Below are 25,892 nucleotides of genomic sequence, written 5' to 3' on the forward strand. Positions count from 1 at the left end.
AACACCGGTGACGATTATCTGAACCGGAACTGGGCCTCTCAAAGGTCAACTCGGCTTCAAATGAGTACCTGGTGTGATGTGTCAACATCGTCACTAAGGAGACAAAGGCGGTCGGGCGTGGTGTTGGCCACCCACCTCCTTCGTGTGCCGTGCCGGTCTTCATAGGTGCTACTCGCTAACAGCACTTGCCCCAACAGTCTGTTAAGGCTCTATGGGGGATCTTTCTATTTGCTATGAGCCGTGGGGGTAGACTACTCATCTTGGCGAGTGAAGTGCGGCCCAAGACCTTTTTCCGCAACGACACGGCAACAACGTGAGGTGCAAACCGCACGGCTGCGTGGAACCGACGCCGCAATGATCACCCCCCCAGTCGCGAATACGATCATCGCATCGCGCAGCAACGATATCACGCGGCAACCGTGCTCGCAGCAGCGGCGAGCTGACGATGACGACAACGCCGCCGCCGCCACCGGAAATTCCCTAAACACGAATGTGCACAAGCACACGGCCCGCGGGTTAACAACGCACAAATCGTCCACGACGAAAGTATCTCAACGTTAACGTTTAACCGCACGCGCGGCACTCAAAGCGGCAACGCGAGCTCACTTTGGCCGACGACCTTGAGCTCCGCAACGCGGCGGAGATTTGCGCCAATAAGAGATTGCCCCATGGCACGCGGCACGCAAATTAATCTCTCCGTCTGGCACCCGCCCCCACCTGCCCTGACCTCCATCCTCAACGTCGAAGTGGCAGGCAGCACCCCGGTTCTGATATAAGCGACACTTCTTTACATTGCAATCGCGGGGGTTGGTGAGCAAAGGGAAAGTTCTGATACAAGCACACTTCAGATTTAAGCAAACTTGGCCCTGCTCATATCCAGCTTCCACTTGAGTTCAGTATTTTTTGAGAGTAACTAAAAATTGCATGCGAAGGTCAAAATAATTCCCTGCTCGAATGAGCGTTGAGGCGGTGCTCACATCCCCTACACAGCAGCCCTGAGCCACTGGTGCAAATTCCACATTCCCATGACGAGGGCGAGTCTATCCGTAGGGCAACCAATGCTGTCCTCGCCGTGAAGTGGAACTCGTTTTACTGGCGACGAAGGATGATGGTGGGCCACGTCAACCACGTCCAGGAGTTGAACTCGCATCAGTCTGCCTGCTAGCCACTCAGGAATGTTAATTATTTATCGGATTCATCAACATTACATTCCTGTCTAGCTATGAAGGACAAAGTCACATGTTTGTATGCAAGCCAAGAGACAATGAGATAAATATAAACAAATATTTTGACGTTAAGTATTATGATGACCGTAATTCTACATTCCAGGATTCGAACAAATGTTGTGCGCACATCAGAGGTCGCAACCGGGTACCCGATACCCGTACCCTACCCGATACCCGGCTACCCGTACCCGGCCAGGTACGGGTACCCGTTTGCGACCCTGGTGCGGCCGGGTACGGGTAGGCCGTGAGTCACTGGTGAGTAACCGTTTGTCACTCATTTCGGGTAGGGTACGGGTACGGGTAGAGAACGGGTACCCGGCCGGGTATGGGTACGGGTACCCATTTGCGACCCTGGTGCGGCCGGGTACGGGTAAGGAATCAAAACCCGTTTGCGACCTCTGTGCGCACGTGCAGTTTGGCGATGTATCGTGGAAAATCACAACTTCTCACCATCTCCCACGATGTTATTTTTTCCTCTGCCGTTTCATTTTGCGATGTTTGCCAATGGGCCATTTTCAAAACAAAGCATTCCAGAGTTTACAAAAATATATAAATAGCATCGATTACTATTAACTTGTCTTTTTAAAACAGAGGTAAGTCAATGATATTGAAAAGGCGAGACTTTTTGTAACCGCTTTCATTGCAACGAAACCACTACAAACTCGGGTTAAAACAAAGTGCCCCAAGGAGAAATGCCTGGTGGTGTTGAAATGACCTATCACTCACCTTACAGCAAGAGTAATAAACACTACCGCACTGTACCATTACAGGGCAAAGCAACGCAGGTCAAGGGAAAAATGTAATCGCTATGTTGGTACAGTTGAACTGCTCGTAGAAAACGGTCCCTTCCACTGCTGCATGAGAGCATCCCCAGTGGCGATGTTAACAACACACCGCACCAGGTACTAATTTGAGGCCGAGTCGACCTAGAGAAGGAGAATGACCGGTTCAGATAATCATCACTGGTATTGCCCGAAGCTTAAGAGCGGCGTTTCACTGCAACCTCCCCTGCAAATGGGATGAGACCACCTTCTCGGCTCTAGGGATTAACCGGGTTGAATTTGTCGAGTTAATTAAATCGTAAGCAATCACTTCTTGCGCTCACGATCCCACGCGCGCATCGCGCATCGGTGACACGCAACGTGCGTGCAATATGCATCTTCTGGATACACGAAGAGCGTACGTACACCGTAATATACGGCGATGATTGCACAAGTGTCCAGTGTGGTGAAGTATGATCAAACAACTGCCAGGACCGGCACGGGGCATGGAGACCTTCACCCAACAGTGGAAGGACAAAGCGGCTGTAAACAAAACGGCATTCGACCCTTGAACCCTATCCACGTGGGACGATAATAAGACGAGAGCCACTCCGTCTTTGAACGCTGTTTATCTACGGTGGACAGACTGGCCCCTGTCACATGAATGTGGAATTCTTCCCCGATGGCTCAGAATCAATGACACCGTGAACTGAAGATCCAGGACAGCAAATACTTTTCTTAGCAAGGACAGAAAAAATTTACTTTTAAAAAAACGTGGCATTTTAAAATTCTTAAATGGCCATTCACAGCCCTTAAATAGTGGTGTAAATTCCACATTCCTATGACAGAACAACCACTGTTAAGAGTCGCACACACACTGGCACTCCACTTGTCGAATCCCCTTAAAGGACAAACAGAGCACAGCTGGTGCCGCCCCCCTTGGCCGAGGGCTTTGGATCAATGCGACAAGACACCGGTCCCAATCCACGGGACTCCCTCCACAATTCTAGATTTGAAGCTTTCGTGACTGCAAGGATTCGTACTCTTAGTTCTTTCGGTAAAGTCACGTAGGTAAAAAATGAAAATTAAGATTAATAAAAATAAAATAAAAATCACGACGTTTCGGAGGCAACACAAGTTTCCGTCATCAGGTGGGACCGTCACAGCCAGATTTGCTGCATCAAATGAGGCAGGGATTCAACATGCAAGCTCTTAACTACAAGTTAAGGGGGAGGAGAGGGGAGGGGGGAGCTTATCAGAATGTGGTAGCCAATGAATGGAACATATCCCCCCACAAGCCGCGTCGTCGCTCATGAGCGTTGTTTGTTTGGGTTGTTTGACCATACTTCACCCACCCTGGCCAGTCCGGGTTGGGGAAGGGGGGGCCGGCGGTGGAGGCCGGGGCTGGTTCATTGGCAGTGTCCATAGCCTGGAATCGAACTCGGACCAAAGGGGCAAAACGGTTCAGTGTGCCGACCACTGCGCCACCGCTCCATCCCGGAGAGCAGTCTCGATTCAACTGCGCCACGTGAAAAATAGTTTCACGCGCTCAAGACTATTCGTCAGCAAGAAACCGGCTACGCAATCGTCACATGATACGACTTTGCTCGTGACCAAACTGCCCAGAATGTGTCCGAGCTTAACCAGATCTTGGAAGCAAAGAGAAGATCGAGTCTGGCAAGTACTTGGATGGGAGACCACGGCCAGGATTTGCCAGGAATCGTAGGCGTGGGGCGAGGAATTGGCGAGTAGACGGCAGTGGTGAGTGTCGCCCTCTCCTCCCTCTGCGTGGAGGGATTTCTCCGGGTTCCCGGGAGTCACTCCCACACAGAGCCAACACTCAATGACATTGGTCGAGCATCCCAGTGTTGCGGGACTCTCCCGCACAAAGGTCTGGGCCTCGGTGAGGCCGTTTATTAAAGCAGTCACCGTGTGTAGAGATCTCCGCCGAGAGGTGCACAACACCGGTGACAATTCCACGTTGTTTCTGTTTGGGAGCCGGTCTCTCCAACCATGACTGCGTAATCCAACACGGCGAACCGCGCTAACGAGCGCGGGAGACGCGGCTCCTCGTCATCGGTGTGTCTCGAGCGAGCTGTGAAAATAGCACCTTCTCACGATGGGGTGGGGTGGGGGGGGCAGTACATCTGTAGGGCGGCCAACGTTGACTTGCCACAAAAGTGGCACTCGTTTCATCGGCCCCAGAAAGATGATGGGGCCGAGTCGACCACGAACATTTTGTAACCTTCAAATCGCGATTCTCGCTCACTACGATTCACAACGGCGACATTCCGCACCATGACGGGGCACTTTAAATTTCAGCGATCAAATTTCACGAGATCACTTCTAGCCATGCAAAACACAATTTGTGTGTGGCCAGCACCACGCCCAGCTGCTTTTTGTTTCCCCAATGCTGATGATCACTCGTCGTGCCACCCACTCGTCGTTGATGAAGGCGAGGCAAGGAAATGGTTACGAAATCTCTCGGGGTTGGTGGGAAATAAAATTTTGCTTGCCGAGGTTCGTTAAGTGGTGCGCCAATCGGCAATGCCACTAGACCACCATTGGTTTACCAAATAGCTACGACAATTCGTCAATTAATTCCATTAACCAAGTATAAATTGGACCCAACTGCTCGTGTCAATCAACCACACGTCCTGCTTTTGACAGGGCAGCTGCCGAGGCATCCCGCCTCGCAAAGGTAGAAAACCCCCGACAACAAGCCACGCCCAGCGCGACACAGCCAATTACATCACCAAGCGCCCCCGCCCCAACACCTCCCGTCCAGCGTCACACGCGGTAACAGGAGGCGAGGATTTTTTTTTTCTCCCCATTTTTTTTTTTGCATTAACCGAAGCAATAATCGGTGGAGTAACCGAGAACTCGAACGACCGGACACAGCCCTATTCTGTTCACCGCACGCAGACGCGAGCAGCAGAGCAAGGCAATGGAATTTGGGTTGCATCGACACACCTCGATTGAGAATTTGTTCCACTCTGCGCGCTCGAGGAGCGATCGTCTGTACATTGGCGGTTGCCTGCAGCGAAATCCGAGGGCTCCCTTTTATTGCAAAAACAACCGACTGGGTCGGAATGAGCACGTGATGGCGACGACCGCGGTTAAGACTTTGTCTGCCTACACCCACACAGAACAGGACCAGGCAGGTACTGGGGGTGGGGGGGGTACAGGGAGGGAGGGGGCACGGGCGGTGGCCTGCACATCGTCGCTGTGATCCTACAGGTAAAACAACGATAACCCCGACTGTACACCCCCAACACGTTCATCATTGTTTTACTGTTCGTCATCGTCACCATCCTCGCAGATCGTCCGTCACTGTCCGCTGCTCTCTTCGCGATCCTCATCGGCAGTAAGTGCGACGGCGTCGTCGTCGGCAGCAGCAGTCGCCGCTGACGGAATTGGCCAAATATTCCAATATAGGATCACAGAGCTTGGGCAATTTTTGGCTCCGGTTCGGGCAGCCTTCCCGTTTCGTCCGTGGTTTCCCGCGCCTATGTGCGCATTACAAGCCCCCACGCGATGCAATATGTACGGATGACGCAACGTAAAATACAATTAGGATTATGCGTCATTACCTTCAGGCGTATAACAATGCACTGGATGGTTGATGAAAGTTAATTCTGACGCACAACGATGAACGAATCGAGTCGAGCGCGTGAGAGGTTATTCTTTAACCTGCGTGCAAATGCTACACACTGTTAGCTTTAGGCTAAATGGCATAAAAATGAGATGAAAACAAGATGGGGGGAAAAACAAGACAACAATAATAGATTTTTTTTATTGACTTGCAACCCCTGAATCATGATCGAATGTATCACATTCTTCGGTCGGGTGGGGATAAATCGTTAAGTACTTGATCATCATCATCGTCATCATCATACACTGATCAATTCCACAAAACCCACAGAATTCCACACCTGAACAGGCGAGCCAAGTCACCTGCACCCACGTGCACACAAAAGTTCGACCGAAGAGCTCAAGCCGTCTTGCACGCAGCCGTGTTATGGCCAACACCCACCAACCCGCCATTCGCCACTAAGTACCGGTCACATCATCACGGTGCCTGTGCCAGGCCAAGTGCACAAAGTGCACCAACAACCCACCACATGCAAGGGCACGTGCCTGTTTGTCTTTCCTCTCCCCCCCCACCACAACTTTATCCCAAATCCACTCACAAATCACACAAAGAGGAGAAAACGCTTGACGTGAGAGAGCAGTCCGTGGAAGCGCATCTCACGGAGCTACTTCTGAGCTCCCTACTTCGAGTGAATTCTTATCCACATGGGGGGGGGGGGGGGCACTTTGCCACCCATCCCGCTAAAAGATAAACGTTCGTCTCGTGACGTGGAACTGATGATTTTTAATTCTCAGAGAAGGAATTTGGTGGCCAAATTCACGGTAGAACCAAATTTAGATGTTGGGTTTTCTATATACAGTAAAACCTTGGATTGCGAGCATAATTCGTTCCGGGAACGTGTTTGTAATCCAAAGCACTCGTCTGTCAGTTGTAATCACGTGATGCTCGGCAGACAAAGCGTATACACGTACTACTCGTATTGCAAGACCTCGCTCGTTTATCAAATTAATATTTATTTAAAACGTTTGCTCGTTGTGCTAAACACTCACAGACCAAGTTACTCGAAATCCAAGATTTTACTGTATATATGTTTGTATGTATGCAGCCATTCATGACCAGGCTGAAACTATTAACTCGCTACACTTGAGAACCCGGATCAATCCTGGGCGTTTGACTGGATTCGAACCCAGGCTCTCAGTGGTGCTGGCTCAGAGCTCCGATCTCCGAGCCAGTCAACCACCCTTGGCGATGGTTTTACAGTGTAAAAGGTGTCCAATTGTTATAGGAACTCTGACTAAATGCTGCCCCAGCAATCGTCTATTATAAATTTTTGCTTTATAGCCTCACTAAAATGGTTCCAGTTAACAAAGATAAAGATCCCTCGTATAGCCTTAACAGACTGTTGGAGCAAGTGCTGTTAGCGAGTACTTATGAAGGCCAGCACAGCACATGAGGGGGTTGGTGGCCAGCACCACGCCCGGCCGCCTTTGTCTCCCTAGTGGCAATGCTTTTACATGTCGCACTAGGTACTCATTTGAGGCCGAGTTGACATAGGGGAGGCCCAGGACCAGTCATTGGTGTTGGCCGTGAGCGGTAATCGAACTCGAAACGCCAGGTTCGTAGCGCAGCGCACTAACCGCTACACTACCGCTCCCCACACGCACACACACACCTCTACACTGGTCATGTGTGTTCACCCGAGTGATCACACCCCCGACACATTGACGTTAAGGACAGCGACAAATGAATGAGAATTCTGCGAGCGTGAGGACGATGAATCCATGAAGGGCCACTAACCCACTCAAGTTTGTGAGCCCCTTTAAAATGGGGTGACCACCCATCCCCCCACATGCTGCCGCCCCGAAGGCAGGAAACCCCCGACAAGCCACGCCCAGTGTGACGTGGCTGATGATGTCACCAAGCCCCGCCCATCACCTCCGGCGGTACGAGTGATGAGACTATTACATGGGGTTATTTGGTTAGCTCAGCGATCGAACAGAAAGCAGGTAGTTATCTTTAACCGAATAACCAGACAGTCATGCTCTACTCCATACTCTAAATTAACAACAAACATCTGTTTCTGGTATTTACAACTGGAAAAAAAAATATTTGCAAGCCTGTGATGAAAAGCAGGGTTCTTATCATCATCTGATGTTATCTTTAGGGTAGTGTTTCCCAGAACACTGACACACACCTTTACACCGCATAGCTCAGCGGCGGGGTCGAGAACACATGGCCTGCACCATTTTAAGCCGCCCGCATGCAGCGACCGGACAAGGTCTGGTGCCGCGCTAATTCCGAGTATAGGCCCCGCACTTCGTGAAACGTGCACGCTCCCGCATTCATCCCGAGTGCTCGTTGCAAGCGTTGCCTACGCAGCTGCGCTCGTCAGATGGAGCCGCCTGGTTCCATTCGATGATTGCCACACTCCGTGTGAAACAGTGACTTAGGAATACAGAGGTCGCCGGTTCGATTCCATCTCCCCGCCCGGCAGTTGAAGCAATGGGAGCGTTCCTTAAATGGCCTCCCTGCCTCTTGTCCACCCAGAGGTATAAACGGGTGCACGACGGTAATTCGGCCGGCGGGGGTTGCATGTCGTTGGGTAAAGCGTGGGTGTTCCCACCTCTTCCAAGGTGTCCAGCCAGCGTGGAAGAGTAGGCCAAAGCACCATCGAGAGCGGCTCTCTAATGACCCCTCGAGATCAGTGGTTCCTGACCTTTCTGAACCCGCGGAAGCCCACCTGTCCATACCGCAGATGTGTTTTGCGCCCTGCCGTGCAGTTAGGAATCTGGTGCTTTTGTGAAAAACGTCGTGCCTGCAAGAAATCCCGTGGGACCAATTGCCTCTGCGATGACCAGACCTTTAGGCTCAGGAGACAATAGGGATGTCAAGGCCAAAGGGTATATGCATGGCGACTAAAACGCATGGAAAGTTGCCATCGCAGAGAAGCAACCGGCACTTTTCTTGAGCCGAGTTCACGTGAACGTGCGGCACTAGGTTCGAGCAGAACTCACGATTTCTGCTCTTAGGTTTTTTCGGTAAAGTCACGTAGGTAAAAATAAATAAAAATAAATAAATAAACAAATTCATATAGTCATACAAATCAAATAATAACTCACGACGTTTCGGAGGCAACACAAGTCTCCGTGACTTTACCGACAAAACCTAAGAGTATGAATCCTTGCAGTCACGAAAGCTTCAAATCTAGAATCACGATTTCTGCCCCGGCGGGAACGCGTTGACCACCGCGGGTTGCAGCACAGACCAATGGAGGTGGATGAAAGGGCGACAGTCGCAGCATATTTATTTTTATTATTTAATGTATTGCAATGTATTGCAATCTAACCTCACCATCATGCATTATAGTGAGCAGAGACACGCATCTGAGCCAGTGGTTTATATTTTCTGCATTTCTATGGCAGAGGGGAGTGGTGGCGTCAGCATCCATTGAAGGCCCGAGTAGAAATAACTGCTGCGAACGTCACGTGATCACAAACAATCACACACCAAATGAGCTACGTAACGTAATCACAACACAGTTGTGTGAACAAATCAAAAGTACCGGGATGATACCTATTTACATTATTTGAATGGTGTCCTTTTATAATTATGAACTTCCTAAAATGTTTTTTTCATATATAAGGGATCTTATCTTCTTGGTTTTTTCGGTAAAGTCACGTAGAAGGGAAATAATAAAAGAATAAACATTTAACATAATAAAATACATTTGTATTTTATTATGTTTTATTTTTATTATTTTATTATTTCCCTTCTACGTGACTTTACCGAAAGAACCAAGAAGATGAATCCCTGCAGTCACGAAAGCTTTAAATCGAAATTTAAGGGATCTTAGTTCCATTTGGTGCAGCCCTATTCTTTTAATTAATTAATTCTGGGCACCTTGAGCTCCTTGGGACCCTAAAAAGGCTTCTGCTTGGTTTTGCTTGCGTCGAGAGCTGCTGCCACTGGACATTGTGAAAAAGTTTGGCGACCGACCGACCAGAAGGGGGAGGGGGGGGGAACCCAACAACAACATGCGGCCAAACTGAACGAGTACAGCGCGGCATCTCTGCCGCACATGGTGTGACGGAGAGGAGGAGGCCGCGTCAGAGACTCCCTGGGGCACGGGGGAGATGCTGAGAGGCCACGACCACCCCCCCCCCCCCCCCCCCACGAGCCCAATAACAACCTCCCACCATCGCCACCGCTGCTGCCCCCTCCGTCAATTTATTAAACGGCTGACGAAGACGCAAGGTCCACCGGACCGGGCATGGGGTGGCGGCACCCAAACTAACCGATAAACTATAAACTATTTTTTTTATTTTACCGGGTACGGCCGACCGAGCTGCATAGCTGTTTTTCAGACGCAACCTGGCTATCGCAAATTCTAGCTCAACGGAGTGGCTCATCATCACGAGGCAATTGAAGGCAGCAGCCAAATACTCTCTAAATGCGTCATGCTGATTCTCAATGAGGAGGGGGGGAAAAAAAGGACCTGGAGAAAAATCCACGCGACCTCGGGGAGAGAGAGACACGCAAACTCCAAATATACAACAGGCGTCAGGGTCGAGATCGAACCCACGAACTCCTGCATATCAGGCGAGGTAGTTAACATCTCACCACCGTGGCACTAACGGCAATTGGAACGGACGTTATATATTATATTTGATCAAAGTTAAAGTCAAGGCACAGCCCTGCAATTGCTTGCTCAAGCCACTGCAGGCAGGAAGGGCCTCTACACGAAGGAGCTCTGGAGAGCACCTCTCGAGGGTGCTTTGGCCTACTCTTCCACACTTTACCCGCCGCTATGTGCAGCTGCATATATTTACTTAATATTGGCACATACTCGCGCGATAATTTTTACTTTTCAGGTGATGCGATCATTCCTCTCCCTGTTTGTGTTATTTTCCCTTCGCTTTTTGTAACTTTCCATGAATCAGGTCACTCTTGCCAATGAGAATATCCTCGTTTTTAGGTCTCACCTGATTAAACCAACTAAAATAAACTGCAGCTGACCTGGGGCCAATTATGATTGTAACTGCAAATTTACAATTGACAACAATGTCCCTGGAAATGTCATTTATTTCACGTTGTTGTTGTTGTTGTTTGTAATTGTGATTGGCCCAAACAGTGGCTCATCGGTACTACATAAGGTGACAAAATGCTAACAATGATTAACTCAAATCTTTTATCTCTCCAGCACAAACTTGGATGATGGCAATTAATCGGGCGGTAGCTTTGCACGAACGTAATGATGCTTTATATAAGGGTATCTCCGTGTGCTTTGTAAGAAAATACAATTTTTGGGAAAACCCAGATTGCGATGCAACTCATCTCGGGAACATGGAAAGACTCTGCCCTTCTGTGCGAACCTCGATCCCGGCTGGCCACTCGCTGTGTCTGTGCCAAGGTCGTGGAATTCCCGACTGTTGGAAATTCGTTTATTCAATAATGTGGATACTTGCAAGTCTCGTATGAAAAAATAAACACATCTTCCTAAGTCCGTTTATTCTATTTAGCTTCTCTGTCTCTCGTGGCCTCTCCTGATCCCACATTCGTGGAAGGCGCCTTACAAATACATGCAAATTATTCATTGGGGAATGTGAAGCATGCACGTGAAACAGACGGTCATTGCGATCCAAGCCTTCTGCCCGCGGTGGACTCAAGCAGCATATTTCACCCCATGTGGTGCCAAGCATGGGCTCCGACTGCACGTCGTGGAAGTGCTCTTTCCTACTTGCAATTAGCGCGGTGTCTGTAATCTACTCGGCATGTTTACCCCGAGCCAAGGGCAAGCGGGTTGGTACACACACACACAAAGACAAAGATCCCCCGTGTAGCCTTAACAGACTGTTGAGGCGAGTGCTGTTAGCGAGTTTCACCTATGAAGGCCGGAACGGCACACGAGGGCAGTGGGTGGCCAGCACCACGGCCGGCCGCCTTTGTTTCCCCAGTGGCGATGTTTACACACCGCACCAGGTACTCATTTAAGCCTGAGTCGACCTAGGGGAGACCCAGAACTGGTTCAGATAAACGTCACTGGTGCTGGTCGTGAGCGGGTATCGAACTCGGGTCATCGGGTCCATAGTGCAGTGCACTAACCGCCACACTACCACTCCCCACTCACATAAAGACAAAGACCACCCATACGGATCTGCATGCGTGCGAATGAGCACCTATTACGGCCGGCAACAGCAAACGACTAAGTGGCGTGGTCAGAACTGCACCCGGATGCCACCTGTCTCCCCCGGTGCCAATGTTTCCGAAAACCTAAGCAGTCCTCAAGCCACACATGTGGATGCACAGACATACGTGACGTACAAACGTAAACATCAGTCCACTGGTGGACGAAGGCCGCACACACGCACACCGAGTCACGCATAAATACATTCCGACTTCCATAACAAATGTGTGGGATCCTACCATCGGGGGATCGTGTTCCGTGTCTGGGATCGTACCACTGTATCGGATTGGATGTCAGAAACTCAGCAGGGTTACGCCTGGGCGGTACTCGGCGGATGGGCGACGACTATGCATGAATAAAGACCGATGATATAGGCCACTGCAATTGGGTTACGTTGTCAGCAAGATGGAAGGGCAGCAAAAGACAAGTATGAACAAATATAGCCACTTCCGTGCCCTCGTTAAGAAGGCCGCTCTCCTCCTATCTTACAGTTACATGCTCATTTCTCACATTAACATCACTAGCCCCGGCCACTTCTTTATGACCCTTGGGCTACACCCATTTCAAACCTTTTAAAACAGTCTGCCTCAGCAGCAGACCATGCTTTCCCACCTGATGACGGCCGCTTGTGTTGCGCCCGAAACGTCGTGATTCATTTCATTTTATACCTAGGTGACTTTACCAAAAGAACCAGAGTATTAACAAAAAAGAATGGGTTTTACCCAGTCTGGCAATAAAACAGGAGCTGTTAGATGTTGAAACACCAAATAGACCCCTTTTTCAAGGATTCACGTCTGCATTACCCACACAGTAGTTGTGGTGAGCACGCAAACAAAACATGCTCCGATAAGTATATATGCATTGTCCTTGAAACTGATTGGTCTACACCAGAAACAGCTTTCTTTAGGGTGTCAGACCAGAGAACGGCAAAAGGTGAAAACAAGTGTTGTACTGTACTTGTACGCTGCAACATCTACGCCACCCCCCCTACGCCTTTACCAACCGGGGCTGGCCAGCGTGCGGTGAAGTACGGTCAAAGATAAACCCCCGCGGCCCGCATGGCGTGGTGCAGACAGAGGTAGTGATCCAGCGGTGGGCCGACTCAAGGGCTCTGCGATGTACAGACACAACACACGTACCCCCCCCCCCCCCCTCCTGTACAGTCGATCACACGTGTGTATCGGAGCTGGTTTGACGAGCAGTCCTGCCCAGGTAGATTTATTGGCACACACCCAACAGTAACAAAAAGTGAGCATGTTTTTTGCAATAAAAAATAAATATACAGGTCGCTTCAAAGGGCAGGGTGTGGAGTCTTCGCCTGACAGTTGGTGGTGATCTCTGTAACACCCAGTGCGGTCGTAACACAGCGAGTAAACGAACAAACACACACAACAACACACATACCAACAATTGCGTGCGGAGCTGCTGCAGGTGAATGCAGAGTTGGAATCGCTCGGCTAATTTCCCGGCAGAGTAGTTTTACTTGCGGGAGAGAAACCGGACAGCCCGGAGAAAACCCCGACACAACCCCGTATCGGTGCCCGACCTTGTTACAGAACAATTCAGATCGTATTGGTCACCCCCGTACCCTTATAAATATCAACGTTCATCCTACAAAGCCCCATCACAAGGGAGAAACACAGACAAATAGACAATCTCCACGAGTACACTCACCACTAGTACTTACCACTACAAACCTGTCAACCCCTTATCAGTGCCCTACCTTGTTACAGGCCAATTCAGACCTTATTGGTCACCCCCGTACCCGTATAAATCTCAACGTTCATCCTACAAAGTCCCATCACAAGGGAAAAACACAAACAGACAAAAAATTAGATTTTTTTGTTGGCCTCTATTGAAACGGATGTATGCTGTATGGACCTGAAAACTCAATTTCCCTGCACAAGAATACGGGCTAAACCATATGGGTTGGCACGGCATGTAGGCAAGAAGACTCCCTTCTGCAAGGGTCACAACAGCACCGAAGCGACTAATATTTAGTAGGGCCGAGTTAACAGGGCTCAAAAGTGATGGATGGTGGTGACAAAAGTCACAGACAGCGCGACAGCCTTGTAAAACCGGGCGGGCGGTCGCAGAAGTTGTCAAAAAACAAAGGAGAATTGGACTTTTGCTCTTTATGGCAAGACAACTGGAGGTGTCAAGATGTTCAAGCGCCAAAAAAGAAACCTATTGCAAGGCATCAAAAGTGTGCATTAGCCACACGTACTTGTGGCAAATCCTGCAAAGAAACATGCTCTGGTAATGCATGCATCGTCTTTGAAACCGATTGGCCTACACCAGAGACAGCCTCGTCTCGTTTTTTATCCGTGTAGAAATAGGGGGGGTTGGGGGGAGTTATGACATAATATGCGTCATCCGTTGTTATTGTTGACGAGAAGAAATTGCTTACGTGCGGGGAAAAAATGTGCATCACATGGACGCGAGCGAGTTACCGGCGGGCCCTGCCGGGAGTGAGGAGCAGCTTCTCAAGAAGATCGCCGGGCAAGCTCCGACCAAATCGATGTCGAAGAACGATGGGAAAAAACCCAACATCGCAACGGAGCGCGAGTTCCACGCAACAACACGTGCACACGCCGAACAACACGCGTAGAGGGGGCGGACGGCCTCCGTGCGGGATGCAAGAGCGTCAAAAGCTGTCGGTCGACTCGATCTAATTTATTTTTGACGGCCCTGTTCTTCGATGGTTTTTTTCTCTCACGATCGCAGTGTGCCCTCTCTCTCTCTCGCACGTCTTTTTGCGTCTCGTTTAGAACGATGAAATCCAGGACCCAGTGAATCTGCCCAGAGACACGCGGAGAGTTACCCCAACGTATACACCAAGGAATCACGCACACACACACAGACATATCACACACCAACAAAGACAAAGATCCTCTGGAAAGACTTAACAGACTGTCGAGGCAAGTGCAGTTAAGCGAGCACCTATGAAGCCCGACAAAGTGCACGAGGGGGTGTGTGGCCAGCACCACGCCCGGCCGCCTTTGTCTCCCTAGTTGCAAAGTTTACACACCGCACAAGGTCCTCATTTGAGGCCGAGTCCACCTAGGGGAGGCCCTGGACCGGTTCAGATAATCGTCACCGGTGTTGGCCGTGAGTGGAAATCGAACCCGGGTCACCAGGTTCGTAGCGCAGCGTAGCGCTAAACGCTGCACCACCGCTCCCCACTCACACACCAACAAAGACAAGACCTACGCTGGGTAGGGCTGCGATTCACACGCTGCAATACGAACCCGGCGACACTCGAGTTCGATTCCTGTCCCACGGGTAACCTCAGCGGCGAGCGATACTTGAACTGGTCCTGGGTGCCTCCTCTCACCAACCCACAATGACCGGCGTGGTGAAGTACGGTCAAAGAACCCCTCAAACAGCCCCCGAACAACAAAGCGATGTGAATCAGCAGTTATGCAACACGTAAACACCCAAACGAATGTGGACCATTATCGCAAATTTTTTCTTTCGCTTGAGAAAGCCTTGGCAAAGTCTCATGAACCTGTTTCAGGAGAGTCCTGCTTTTGGATGTTTTAGCCAGACCATTATTGAGTATTTATATTCGCGAGGAAAATTCTCTTTTTTGGCCCAGCACTGCGAAGTACACGGTTGAGATAACCCCCGTGACCCAACACGGCCTTCATCCAGCAGTGGAGTGAGCAAGGAGCGCGCATTTTATTTTATTCCCTCTCGTTGCAGAGCGAACGCCGGCTAAACTGGACTGGAACGCGATTAGGGCACGAAAGCAATTCGAGCAGAACAGCTTAAGAGTGACGACAGTGGATCCATACAGTGGAGCACAGAGCGCACACACAATGAGGGTTGGCGAGCCATTGTGCGGATCCTGATCTATGCCCCTTCTCCTCTCGCTGACGTGCACGCACACAGACACACACGCACACAGACACACACGTGCACAGACACACACACGCGCACAGACGCGCACAGACGCGTACAGACACAGACGCGCACAGACACAGACGCGCACAGACGCACATGCGCACAGACGCGCAGAGGCACACAGACACACACGCACACAGACACACACACACAGACACACACACACACGCACACAGACACACACACGCACACAGACACACACACGCACACAGACACACACATAGACACACACACAGACACACACAGACACACACGCACACAGACACACACGCACACAGACACATACGCACACAGACACACACGCGCTGTGGGCCGGTCCTGCAAATCAAGGGACGTTTCAGAAGGGCCGCTCACGACAAAGGGGTAACGTCCCCAGCCGATCTCGCTCTCCCCTGTCGCCTCCCTCGCTGCCGGCTCCCTCGCTCGTCCATCTGGACTTGACAACATTCAACTGTGGGGGTCCCCCCCCCCACACCACCACTCGCTCAAAGTCCCACACCGACAATTGGCAACGGCAGCGGCATCGGCGGTGGTGGCGGCAGCCGGAGCCCACGCCGGGGTCGCCCCCCGCATTCCACGTACGGCTTACAAACGAGAACATAAATAAGAAGGGCAGCGACGCCGAATGACGGAGCGCGAGCGAGTGGCCAAGCGGCGCCACCCCCGCCGCCGCCACCACCCCGGACCGACACTCACCCCCAGCGTGCGTGGCGAGAGATGTCGAGAGATGGAGAGGGTCAGGCCCCCCCCCCCCCCGCTGTCCCCGTCCTCAACGTCGAAAAATAAGAAAATAGAAAATCCCAAACTCGAAGGCGAGCGGGCGGGCAAGCGCTGACCACGGCCACGGAACCGGACACCGCAGCGGCCGCAACCGCCACCACCACCACAAAGCCTCGCTTCCCTCTCGCTTGAGCTGTGCTCGTTTTTTTTCAGCCTCAGCTCTGCCTCTCTTGTTGGCCTAGTCCCTTCTTCCTCTCTCTCTCGGCTCTCTCTCTCTCTCCCCCGCCGTTCTTCCCTCCGCCCTGTTGGCTCAATTGCCTCTCACTGGCCAAGGTACACGACCAACACCCAACCAGAACATACCTCCATATCGTCAGGGGCACGCTTGCTCCTCCCATTTCTCACCCGCTCTCTCTCCCTCCCACCACCACCTCCCACCACCGCCGCCACCCACCGCCGCAAGTGAATCTGGGAGGCAGCGAGCGATTAGCATAGCTAAAGATACTCTCGGTGGGCTCTCCTCCGTGTGGCACAACCCTGGCTGCACAGCAGGGACCCGGCGGTTTCATTGTGCTCTCCAATCGCCGCGTGTACTCCCCTCCCATACTTGCAGGGCGAGTTATATTGAAGAGATAGTTTTCAAGGTGGGGGGTTGGGGGGGGCAGAGAGAGGAACGAATGCACTCGCACGCTGGGTTTGTAACGAGAGTCGGCGTCGCTCCCGAAACCCTGGCACACGCCGGGGACGATGCCTCGTCTCGGTCTGGCAAAATCGGCAGGGAGAAAAAATGGAAACAACGAAGGCCCTTCCCGTGCAATTGCCACGGCCCAAACGTTTCACGGGGCCACGATTTCACGCCTGCATTTGATTATTGACGGCTCCTCCGACGCGTGTCGAGGTCGCGTAACCACGGCGTGCCGCGTCCCAGAGAGCGCCGCGAGAAAGGAAAACGCCGAGCGGCGAGCGAGTTTACCGTCAAGTGATTTGACATTGAAAATCTTTGTGCCGAGCATTTTGAAGAGAAAAAAAAATATCCTCTGCCTACGACTGTCCCTGCGCCTCTGTTTCTCAAGTAGAAATGCCAACCTGTGCCTGTACACCGTGAGAGAAAACAATTTGCACACAACCAAGGTAGCGATAAAGTTTGGCGAGATACAATGGACCTGCACATAGTAAGATGGCGGGACCAATTACTCGAGGTCCGCCGCCGCGTTACTGTATCACTCCACGCTCAGTATCACTCCACTGAGCCACGCAGCTCAAGAGAGCAGTTCGTCATCGACTGCTCAGAAAACGCGTTATAACGGTGTGTGCGCTCCACGCTATAACGGTGTGTGCGCTCCACGCTATAACGGTGTGTGCGCTCCACGCTATAACGGTGTGTGCGCTCCACGCTATAACGGTGTGTGCGCTCCACGCTATAACGGTGTGTGCGCTCCACGCTATAACGGTGTGTGCGCTCCACGCTGTAACGGTGTGTGCACTCCACGCTATAACGGTGTGTGCGCTCCACGCTATAACGGTGCGCGCGTTTCATGTTGTGCGTGAAACGTTCCGTAACAGAAGAACTGCGTTATCACGAAAAACACGTTATAGTGCGAACACCGCGCGTTAAGCGAGGACCCACCGTACTTTATTGTACAACTTCGCGCCAAACTAGGACCCAGGTCGGAAGGAAGGGGTTTTCCCTTGTCTATGGACATCTGGCAGTTCACCAGTGTCGATTCAACACGAGCCTCACTCTGCTGACGAGACACTGTGCGCCAAAAACCGGACCAGTTTGCTTGTGTGGAACCGATGCTGCTGCAATGATGTAAGAAGATAGATATGTTTACGTTGTATGTGGAGGGGACGTATAGGCGGTGGGGTTAACGTTATCTGCTGATCTGTTTTGGTACAAACAAATAGCGTGGCTACTCCTCCCCATAGCCAGGAGCACTACCGCCCTCTGCCGTCTGGAGCTTGTATTTTTTGCAGTGCATCTACAGAACCTTTTTCAATCCACTGCTGGATGAGAAGGATTTCCCCCCCCCAATGCCTCAAGAGTCGTGGGGTTTATTTGACCATACTTCACCGTACTGGTAAGTACGGTAAAGACGGGGCTGGGGGACGGACGTATAGACCTTGTGGCCTAGTAGAGTACAATTTATATTGCTGCACTGCCCTCTGCTGGTATGCATGCAGCAGCAGCAGCAGCCTTGTTTCAGTTAAGTTTCATTTGTTAGGTATAGCCCTGTGAGCCATGCGGCTCTTGAATAATAAATGGCCAACGGCCATACGGACTTGCACCGCGATGCTCTTTCTCAAAGTCAACTCGTATTTAGTCGTGTCGTTCCTGTTCTTCTATTTACGGGAGTTCACCCAAGAAAGGCCGAGTTTCGTTACTTTTACGCGAGGGTCCTTGCAACTTTTTAGTTTTTTTGCTGCAGTAGGGAGGCGCTGCTGCTGCTGCGTAATCCCACTTGAGTAACTTTCCAGGTGATTTGTCAGCACGAGGATGTTTTTGGTCGATATCAGTTACATTGTGTGTGTTTTTATCGACAGAAATCGTAGAGCTTGGAGGATACCCATTGCTGAACTCGGGGGAAACCATGAAAAGAACATTCAAACACTCTACACGAAGAGAACATACAAACGCTCCACACAGAGGCGCCCAAGCCGGGAATCGAACCCAGTTAACATGCCCCAGGTGGTCTGTGTGTTCTGCAAAACGTACCTCCGTAGGGCAGGGGTGGGGAACCCTTTTTCTGCCAAGGGCCATTTGGATATTTGTATAACATCATTCGCGGGCCATACAAAATTATCAATTTAAAAATTAGCCTGTTATATTTGGTCAAACATTTAATTAACTCGCCCCTAAAGTGATGGCTGGAACTGCTTCTCTTTGGCGAGGCGTGTGATGTTAGCTGGTATTGATGATGTTGCTGCTACTCGCAACTGCTTTTCCAGGTTTGCGCCTAGATTTATTGCATTTCGAGTCCCGCCTGCGGTTGCCTTGGCAGGGTCACACCAAATAATTTTGCGGGCCTCATACGGCCCGCGGGCCAGACGTTCCCCCACCCCTGCCGTAGGGCGTACCGCAGAGCAGAACCGCAGAGGGTACCCGCACAGCGTACCGCAGAGCGTGCAGGGGCACGTACCGTGCGTGCGCGGTGACTTACTGAGACACTGCAAGGCGTCGCGTGATCCCAGCCCCTTCCCGCAGTGCGAGCAGTGCGTGGGGCTGGAGAAGGTGGCCGAGGCGAAGCGATGAGCCCCACCCTGCGGTGGCTTCTCCTTGCCCTCCTTGGTCTTGGACTGCGGGAACAGCGGAGGAAGAACCGTGAAGACCAGAGAGAGTTATTATAGCGAGCAAGAGAACGAGATATTGGGCAGAGAACGATCCAACCCACCCCCGATCCGTCCCCCCCGCTCTACCCCAGCGACACGACCGCCCACAGTTGCGGGCTCAGAGTTGGATTCGACAGTCGATGATTTTTTGTCTCACTCGGTTCAACGCGCCGGCGTTGCAGTCAGTCATTCGTTACGCTACAAGGGCTCAGATGGACCGCCTGGTAACGCTGAGCAGTGGCGGAACTGCCGAACCACCACGATCCCACACCAGCAACTTGATGGCACCACGGTGGCTAGGAGATGTTAAGTACCTCGCCTGGTATGCAGGAGGCCGTGGCTTCGATCCCGACCCCCCACGCCTGCATATTTGGAGTATGCATGTTCTCCCCGCAGTCACGAGGAATTATTTCCGGGTCTCCCGGTTTGTCCCTCCACATTTAGAAACATGCATTGAAAGTATTTGGCTGGTGTCTATTTCCACATGATGATAAGCCACTTAATTGATTTATCATTTGTGAAAGCCGGGTCGCTTATGAAAAACAGCTATACAGGATCAGTGGGTAAAATAGCGGTAAAATAAAATCATTTTTTCGTTTTTTTTTTTTTAGACTGCCACGGTTTGCAGGATGAGGGGGTTTGATTCTACAAATCGATTGATTTTTTTTGTCTCATTTGTCTTGTTTGCTGCTCTGTTGTTTTCTCACCCAATAAGGCTCCAGCATTGGAAACGGTGGATTAATTTCACAACCCTACACCAAAAACTCTATTTAATACCAGGTTATTTTCGTCTCATTTGCATTGCCTCATTGTTGTACCATTTGCATGCTCAATTTGGCCTCGCTGTGAATACATTAATTCCTTATGGCTTTAATTTAGTTTCGAGTCTGCAAACAATTATGTTCGTCTCACACCTATGTCGCTTTTCATTTTCGTTCCGTTTATACGATTCATTACATTTACGTAACATTCTTTTTTTAAGTTCACATAATTTAAGATGTACGTTTTCAACAATAAAGCAACATGGGTTACCCTATTCATATTCTTGGGTAACCTTTCGTATATTCACCGAGTTGCTTTGATTTGGCGCGTAGCACGTCAACCGATTATAACCGTGAGCCAGACAGAACACGATTTGTCCCAACATTTTTTTTTGTTTTCTATAAAAAAGTTATATACGGGCAGTGTCGGATGTACTCGGTCAAACCACCCCCACCCCCTCCTCTACTGGACATCTGTGAAAAAGAGCTTCATAGCTCATCGGATTCCAACCTCCGGTCTAAATCAAGATACGGACTCCGAATCGCTGGGATGGTGGCGAAGCTGCTTTCAGTGTCGTCAATTTCCCCATGCACTGACTTGTTCCACGATCGGATTCCTTTGGGTTGTGTCAGCGGTGGCCACTACGACACCGAGCCCCGTGATCCACCGTGGCGGATCTCAACGGGCTCCAGTGATGACCAACAATCACCCGGACGGATCTCACCCCGTAAATCACGACAGTATAGACGTACAGTACTCGTGGCCATCTACTGGTAAGATGTTGCCATTATTTAGATCAGGCTTCAGCAACCAAAATAACAGGAACAGTAAAAAAAACATTCGGACAAAAAAAGAACCCTCAATATTTCAAGAGCCACAATGCATGTAGTGAATACGAGACGGTGAGTCCTTAATGAATAATGTCACGAAATAGTCCTTAAAGAGCCATACCTGTCAACCCACACGGTTTACTCGTATTCTTGTACAGGGATATTGAGTTTTCAGGTCCATACGGGGGTACAGCTGTTTCAATACGCGCAACAACTAAAAATTGTCTATTTGTTTGTGTTTCTCCCTTGTGATGGGACTTTGTAGGATGAACGTTGAGATTTATAAGGACACGGGGTGACCAATAACGTCTGAATTGGTCTGTAATAAGGTAAGCACTGATAAGGGGTTGACAGCTATGAAGAGCCACATGCGGTTCCGGAGCAGCAGGTTTCCAACCCCTGATTTAGACGAATACATTCTTCAATCTTGATTTGAAACTTTTCGTGACTGCAGGAATCCATACTCTTTGGTTCTTTCGGTAAAGTCACGTAGTTAGAAATAAAACAAAACAATTCTCGACGTTTCGGGCACAACACAAGCGTCAGTCATCAGGACAACCTCTTGCCACGGCAGCTCTCTCGCCCACTTCAGCAATACATTCTTCGTTGGAGACTTAAATTTGCCATCATTCGTATTGAGAATTGAGGTCTGCTTATGCTGTGGTGTTCTGATTTGTACTTTCATCCGGCAGCGGAAACAGCTCAAGACCCGACGACGAAAGGCCAATCGGGAACGCTGTCTGCAAGGAGCGGGGGGGGGGGGGGGCAATCCTTAACACAGCAGTAGATAGAGCCCGGCCAAGCCCACCTTGTTGCGGTTCTTTGTGCTGGTCATGCGGTTCTTGAGGAAGCTGAACGTTCGCGCCACCCGGGTTCCGGCCTTCTCCCCGTCCGGCTTGCTCGGGGAGACCACTCCCGGCTCGTCCGCCCTGGACGCCACACAGCAATCATCAGTGAGCACGGAATGCTGCGGAGGCCTTAGCTCCAGTAGCGGGAGTCACAAAGCGGCGCAATACATCATCATCATCATCACCACCATCATCATTAGAATTATTGTTATTTTACTGATTCGGCGATTGCAAGTGGCGTCAGAATAATATGACGAGAGAATCGTAAAGAGGCACCCGACTGTAACCTCTTCTCGCAATCAGGTGGCGCCGAACACGTGGCACAAGGCCTGACACAAGGCCTGGCACAAGGCCTGGCACAAGGCCTGGCACAAGGCCTGGCACAAGGCCTGACACAAGGCCTGACACAAGGCCTGACACAAGGCCTGGTACAAGGCCTGGTACAAGACTGGCACAAGGCCTGGTACAAGGCCTAGCACGCGGCCTGGCACATGGCCCATTACACACCCCAAAACGTGCCCTTGCGGGGGGGCCCCAATGCGGTTCTTACTGCGTCATGACTGACGAGAGGCTCATGTTGGACGGAAGAGTGGCCGACTGCGTCCGCCTGGGAAGAGACACGGGCAACAGATGCACCTTGAGAAACAGGTGAACAAACCTCTTACCAATCCATACCAAAGCGGGGTAACGTCCTCTAAAAACTTTATTATTTTTTGGTGGGATATTTCCAAATTTATTCCGATTGTGCTATTGGTGAGACCCGATTGGCCGAAGCATCCACTTGGATCTCGCGCACGGCAGTGCATCCCTCCGTGCTAGACAATGGCCCCCGGAAGCAGACATTATGGAGCTACCTCTGAGATACCTTTGTGTGTTGGCGGCAGCATTTAGCCACCCGCTCTGCAACTGAGAATAATGTTCGTTGCATGACAGTCAAACCAATATTTTCTATTTGTTGTTTACACGAACCATGGAGACATATAAATACCTCCCACAATACGGAGAACTCTATAGGGAAAAATACTCATCAGCTACAATGCACAGAGGTTATTCGAGGAGCGTGCATATTTTTAGCGACAGCAAAGCCGAGCTGAGATGGAGGCGAACGTACCGTTCGGGTGATGGGACATACGACACGCTGCGCGACCTTGACTCTGAAAATACGACCACACAATCGCGCGCGTGATTAGCAATGCGCATTTACGCTTTTAACATCGTCGTCGTCGTCACCATCGTCGCCTACCAGCACCACCATCAACATCATCATTCTAGTGGAAAAGATAAAATAATGAGGATGCACGTGTGTGCATGTAGGAGTGGTGGCGCATTAGTTAGTGGGGTGCGCTATGAACCCCGGGGTCACAAGTTCGATTCCTGCTCATGGCCAACACTAGTGTCGATTATCTGAACCAGTCCTGGGCCTCCCCTAGGTCACCTCAGCCTAAAATGAGTACCTGATGCAGTGTGTAAAAATTGGCACTGGGGAGACAAAGGCGGGCCGGGCTTTGTGCTGGCCACCCACCCCCTCGTGCGCCGTGCCAGCCTTCATAGGTGCTACTCGCTAACAGCACTTGCCCCAACAGTCTGTTAAGGCTATCCTGGGAATCTTTGTCTTTTGACCAATGTGTGTACACGGGTATCAGCGTGCGCGTGCGTGCTGGGTGTACGGAAACGACCCTGGCCGGAGCGCTTGCGGCGACGCGACAGCGCCGACCCGTGCGCGCCGCACTAACTCACCTCGACGAGGCGGCGGGTGGGGGGGCGTACACGCGCCATTGCCCCGTTTACTTTACGACGGCAGCGAGCAGCTGCTCGCCGTGATTTACAAACGGACGCGGAAAGAGTGAGTCAGCCCGGCCCCAGCTGCGCAGGTGGCTCTCGGCAAGGCTGGGCCAACGGCGGTCCGAGTGGTAGCATACGCTTGTATGTACGTTGAACTTCTTTCGCGCTGTACGTGGCCAACCGTGGCTAATCGGAGGTGCGGGAAACACAACCCGACGGTGGCCACCGGTGACAGGACTGAGACCGTCAAGCTGGTTTTTACCAGGCCAACACGGCCAACTTTTGCTAAAACTGCTTCGTCGTTCAGCCGACGTCGACGCGGCCCAGCGGAAGCGCAATGCACCACTCGTTGGCAGAGGTTCGCGGTTCGAACGTGGCAAGCCCCTGTGGTCAATACTGCGGGCTAACGCTGCTCCAAATGTTCAACGTGACAAGATCGCGTGTGTCTCGTGATGTCGTTTGAACAAGAGTAGGGGGGCCGTCGGGAGCCGTCGTCACGGTCCAAACTCGAGAAACTTAAAAACTTTGTCCCGTAAATGTACTTCATTGGGAAACGCACGGCAATCGTCGGCCAATGCTGAGACAACGAGGCAGGACTCTTCTAAAAAAGTTTTGAGACTCAGTGAGGCTTTCCCTAGGTAAATAAGGATAATAATAAAGAAAATATAGTGACCATTTTCGGCAGGGGATTCAAAAAGATTTGCTTCCTAGTGTGGATTAAAAAATCTACGATGAGCCAGTGGTGGAAATTCCACATTCCTATGGTGGGGACCAGTTCAATTTACTTTTTATTTTGTCATTGCTATGGACAGCGTGCACGTGTGTAAAGCGCACACAGTCATCATCCTTCACAGAGGAAGCTTGATTTTGATGAATTAATTATCAGTTTTCAAGACAGTGATCCAGGTTTTTTTGGGGAAAGTAAAGAGACTCAAGAGAAGACACACGCGGGCTATGTGAGGCCGATTTTGGTAAACACCATATGGGGCATGACCCTGGAAATTGTTTAATGTCCAACGATATATTATTTTATTTTTTATGGCAGATGCATCACATGACCACTAGATGGCAGAGGCGTCACATGGCCATATTTGGCGGTGGCCCTTGCCCGACTGCACTTGAGAAGAGCAGTGGAGCCGTGTCATCCCCAATCCCTTCCGTTAAAGACATTCCAAGCTGGTAACACGGCAAACCACTCACTGTTTATGAAGGGCTCGTGGTCCTGGAGGTGTGGCATCATCGCCGACTTCCTGTAGGGCATTGGACCCAAACCCAGCGCTCTGGCCTCCTCGCCGTCCTGCGGACCGCAAAGACGGGGGGGGAGGGGGCAACGGCAATCCCAAGGCAGGGTCAGCAGAGCGACCTTAAGTGACCGATTGTCCTGTTTATACTTATTTATTTTATCCCCAGGTCAATCTCGAGACAGTGGTGTTATCGCCGCGAGACAAAGAATCCGTTCAGATCTCTCGGCAGGCCAGTGCACCAACCAACCGTGTTCGAGAACGGCTTAGCGGTTTAGAACTACCTCCGAGTTCCACGCCACACGAGGGGGGCGGCAGCTTTCCCCTCCGTCTTTGCCACCAACGATGCTCGTCGCGCAACAGTGAATTCAGCATTTTGCATTTACAATCATTTCCACGATTATATGAGTGGGGCATCTGTAAATGGTTGACCCTGTGTGTGTGTGTATGTCTATATATCTTGAAAATAAATTAGAAATATGGATTTAAAAATGCGTGCTGTAATTATGCAGCTATTTTGAAAGTTATGTTTACCACTTAATGGCCAAAGAAGGATGTGGAGGGGGGACGGAGGAGAAGGGAGAGGGGTTAGGAGCAGGGGCGGTTTCTTCATTAGGGCGATTGGGCGACACACCACCAATGTCATTCAACCACAGAGTCACGCTAGCCGTCACTGTCAGCCTCTGGATATAGTCCAATCAGCG

At 50.9% G+C, this 25,892-nt stretch overlaps 1 protein-coding gene across 1 annotated transcript in view; it reads right to left on the reverse strand.

The window, feature by feature from the left end:
* The window catches only part of LOC133355122 (A-kinase anchor protein 13-like), a 141,463-nt gene that overhangs the window by 33,874 nt on the left and 81,697 nt on the right, over positions 1 to 25,892 (reverse strand). The window contains exons 8-12 of the mRNA XM_061572433.1: positions 25,148 to 25,244; positions 23,277 to 23,319; positions 22,716 to 22,772; positions 22,126 to 22,246; positions 19,557 to 19,692 (exon numbers count right to left, since the gene is read on the reverse strand). Of these exons, the coding sequence (XP_061428417.1) occupies positions 19,557 to 19,692; positions 22,126 to 22,246; positions 22,716 to 22,772; positions 23,277 to 23,319; positions 25,148 to 25,244 (454 nt within the window). The remainder of the gene's footprint in view (positions 1 to 19,556; positions 19,693 to 22,125; positions 22,247 to 22,715; positions 22,773 to 23,276; positions 23,320 to 25,147; positions 25,245 to 25,892) is intronic.

This window comes from Lethenteron reissneri, chromosome 50 (genome assembly GCF_015708825.2).
Source record: "Lethenteron reissneri isolate LAM-NWPU_2019-01 chromosome 50, ASM1570882v1, whole genome shotgun sequence".
NCBI lineage: Eukaryota > Metazoa > Chordata > Hyperoartia > Petromyzontiformes > Petromyzontidae > Lethenteron > Lethenteron reissneri.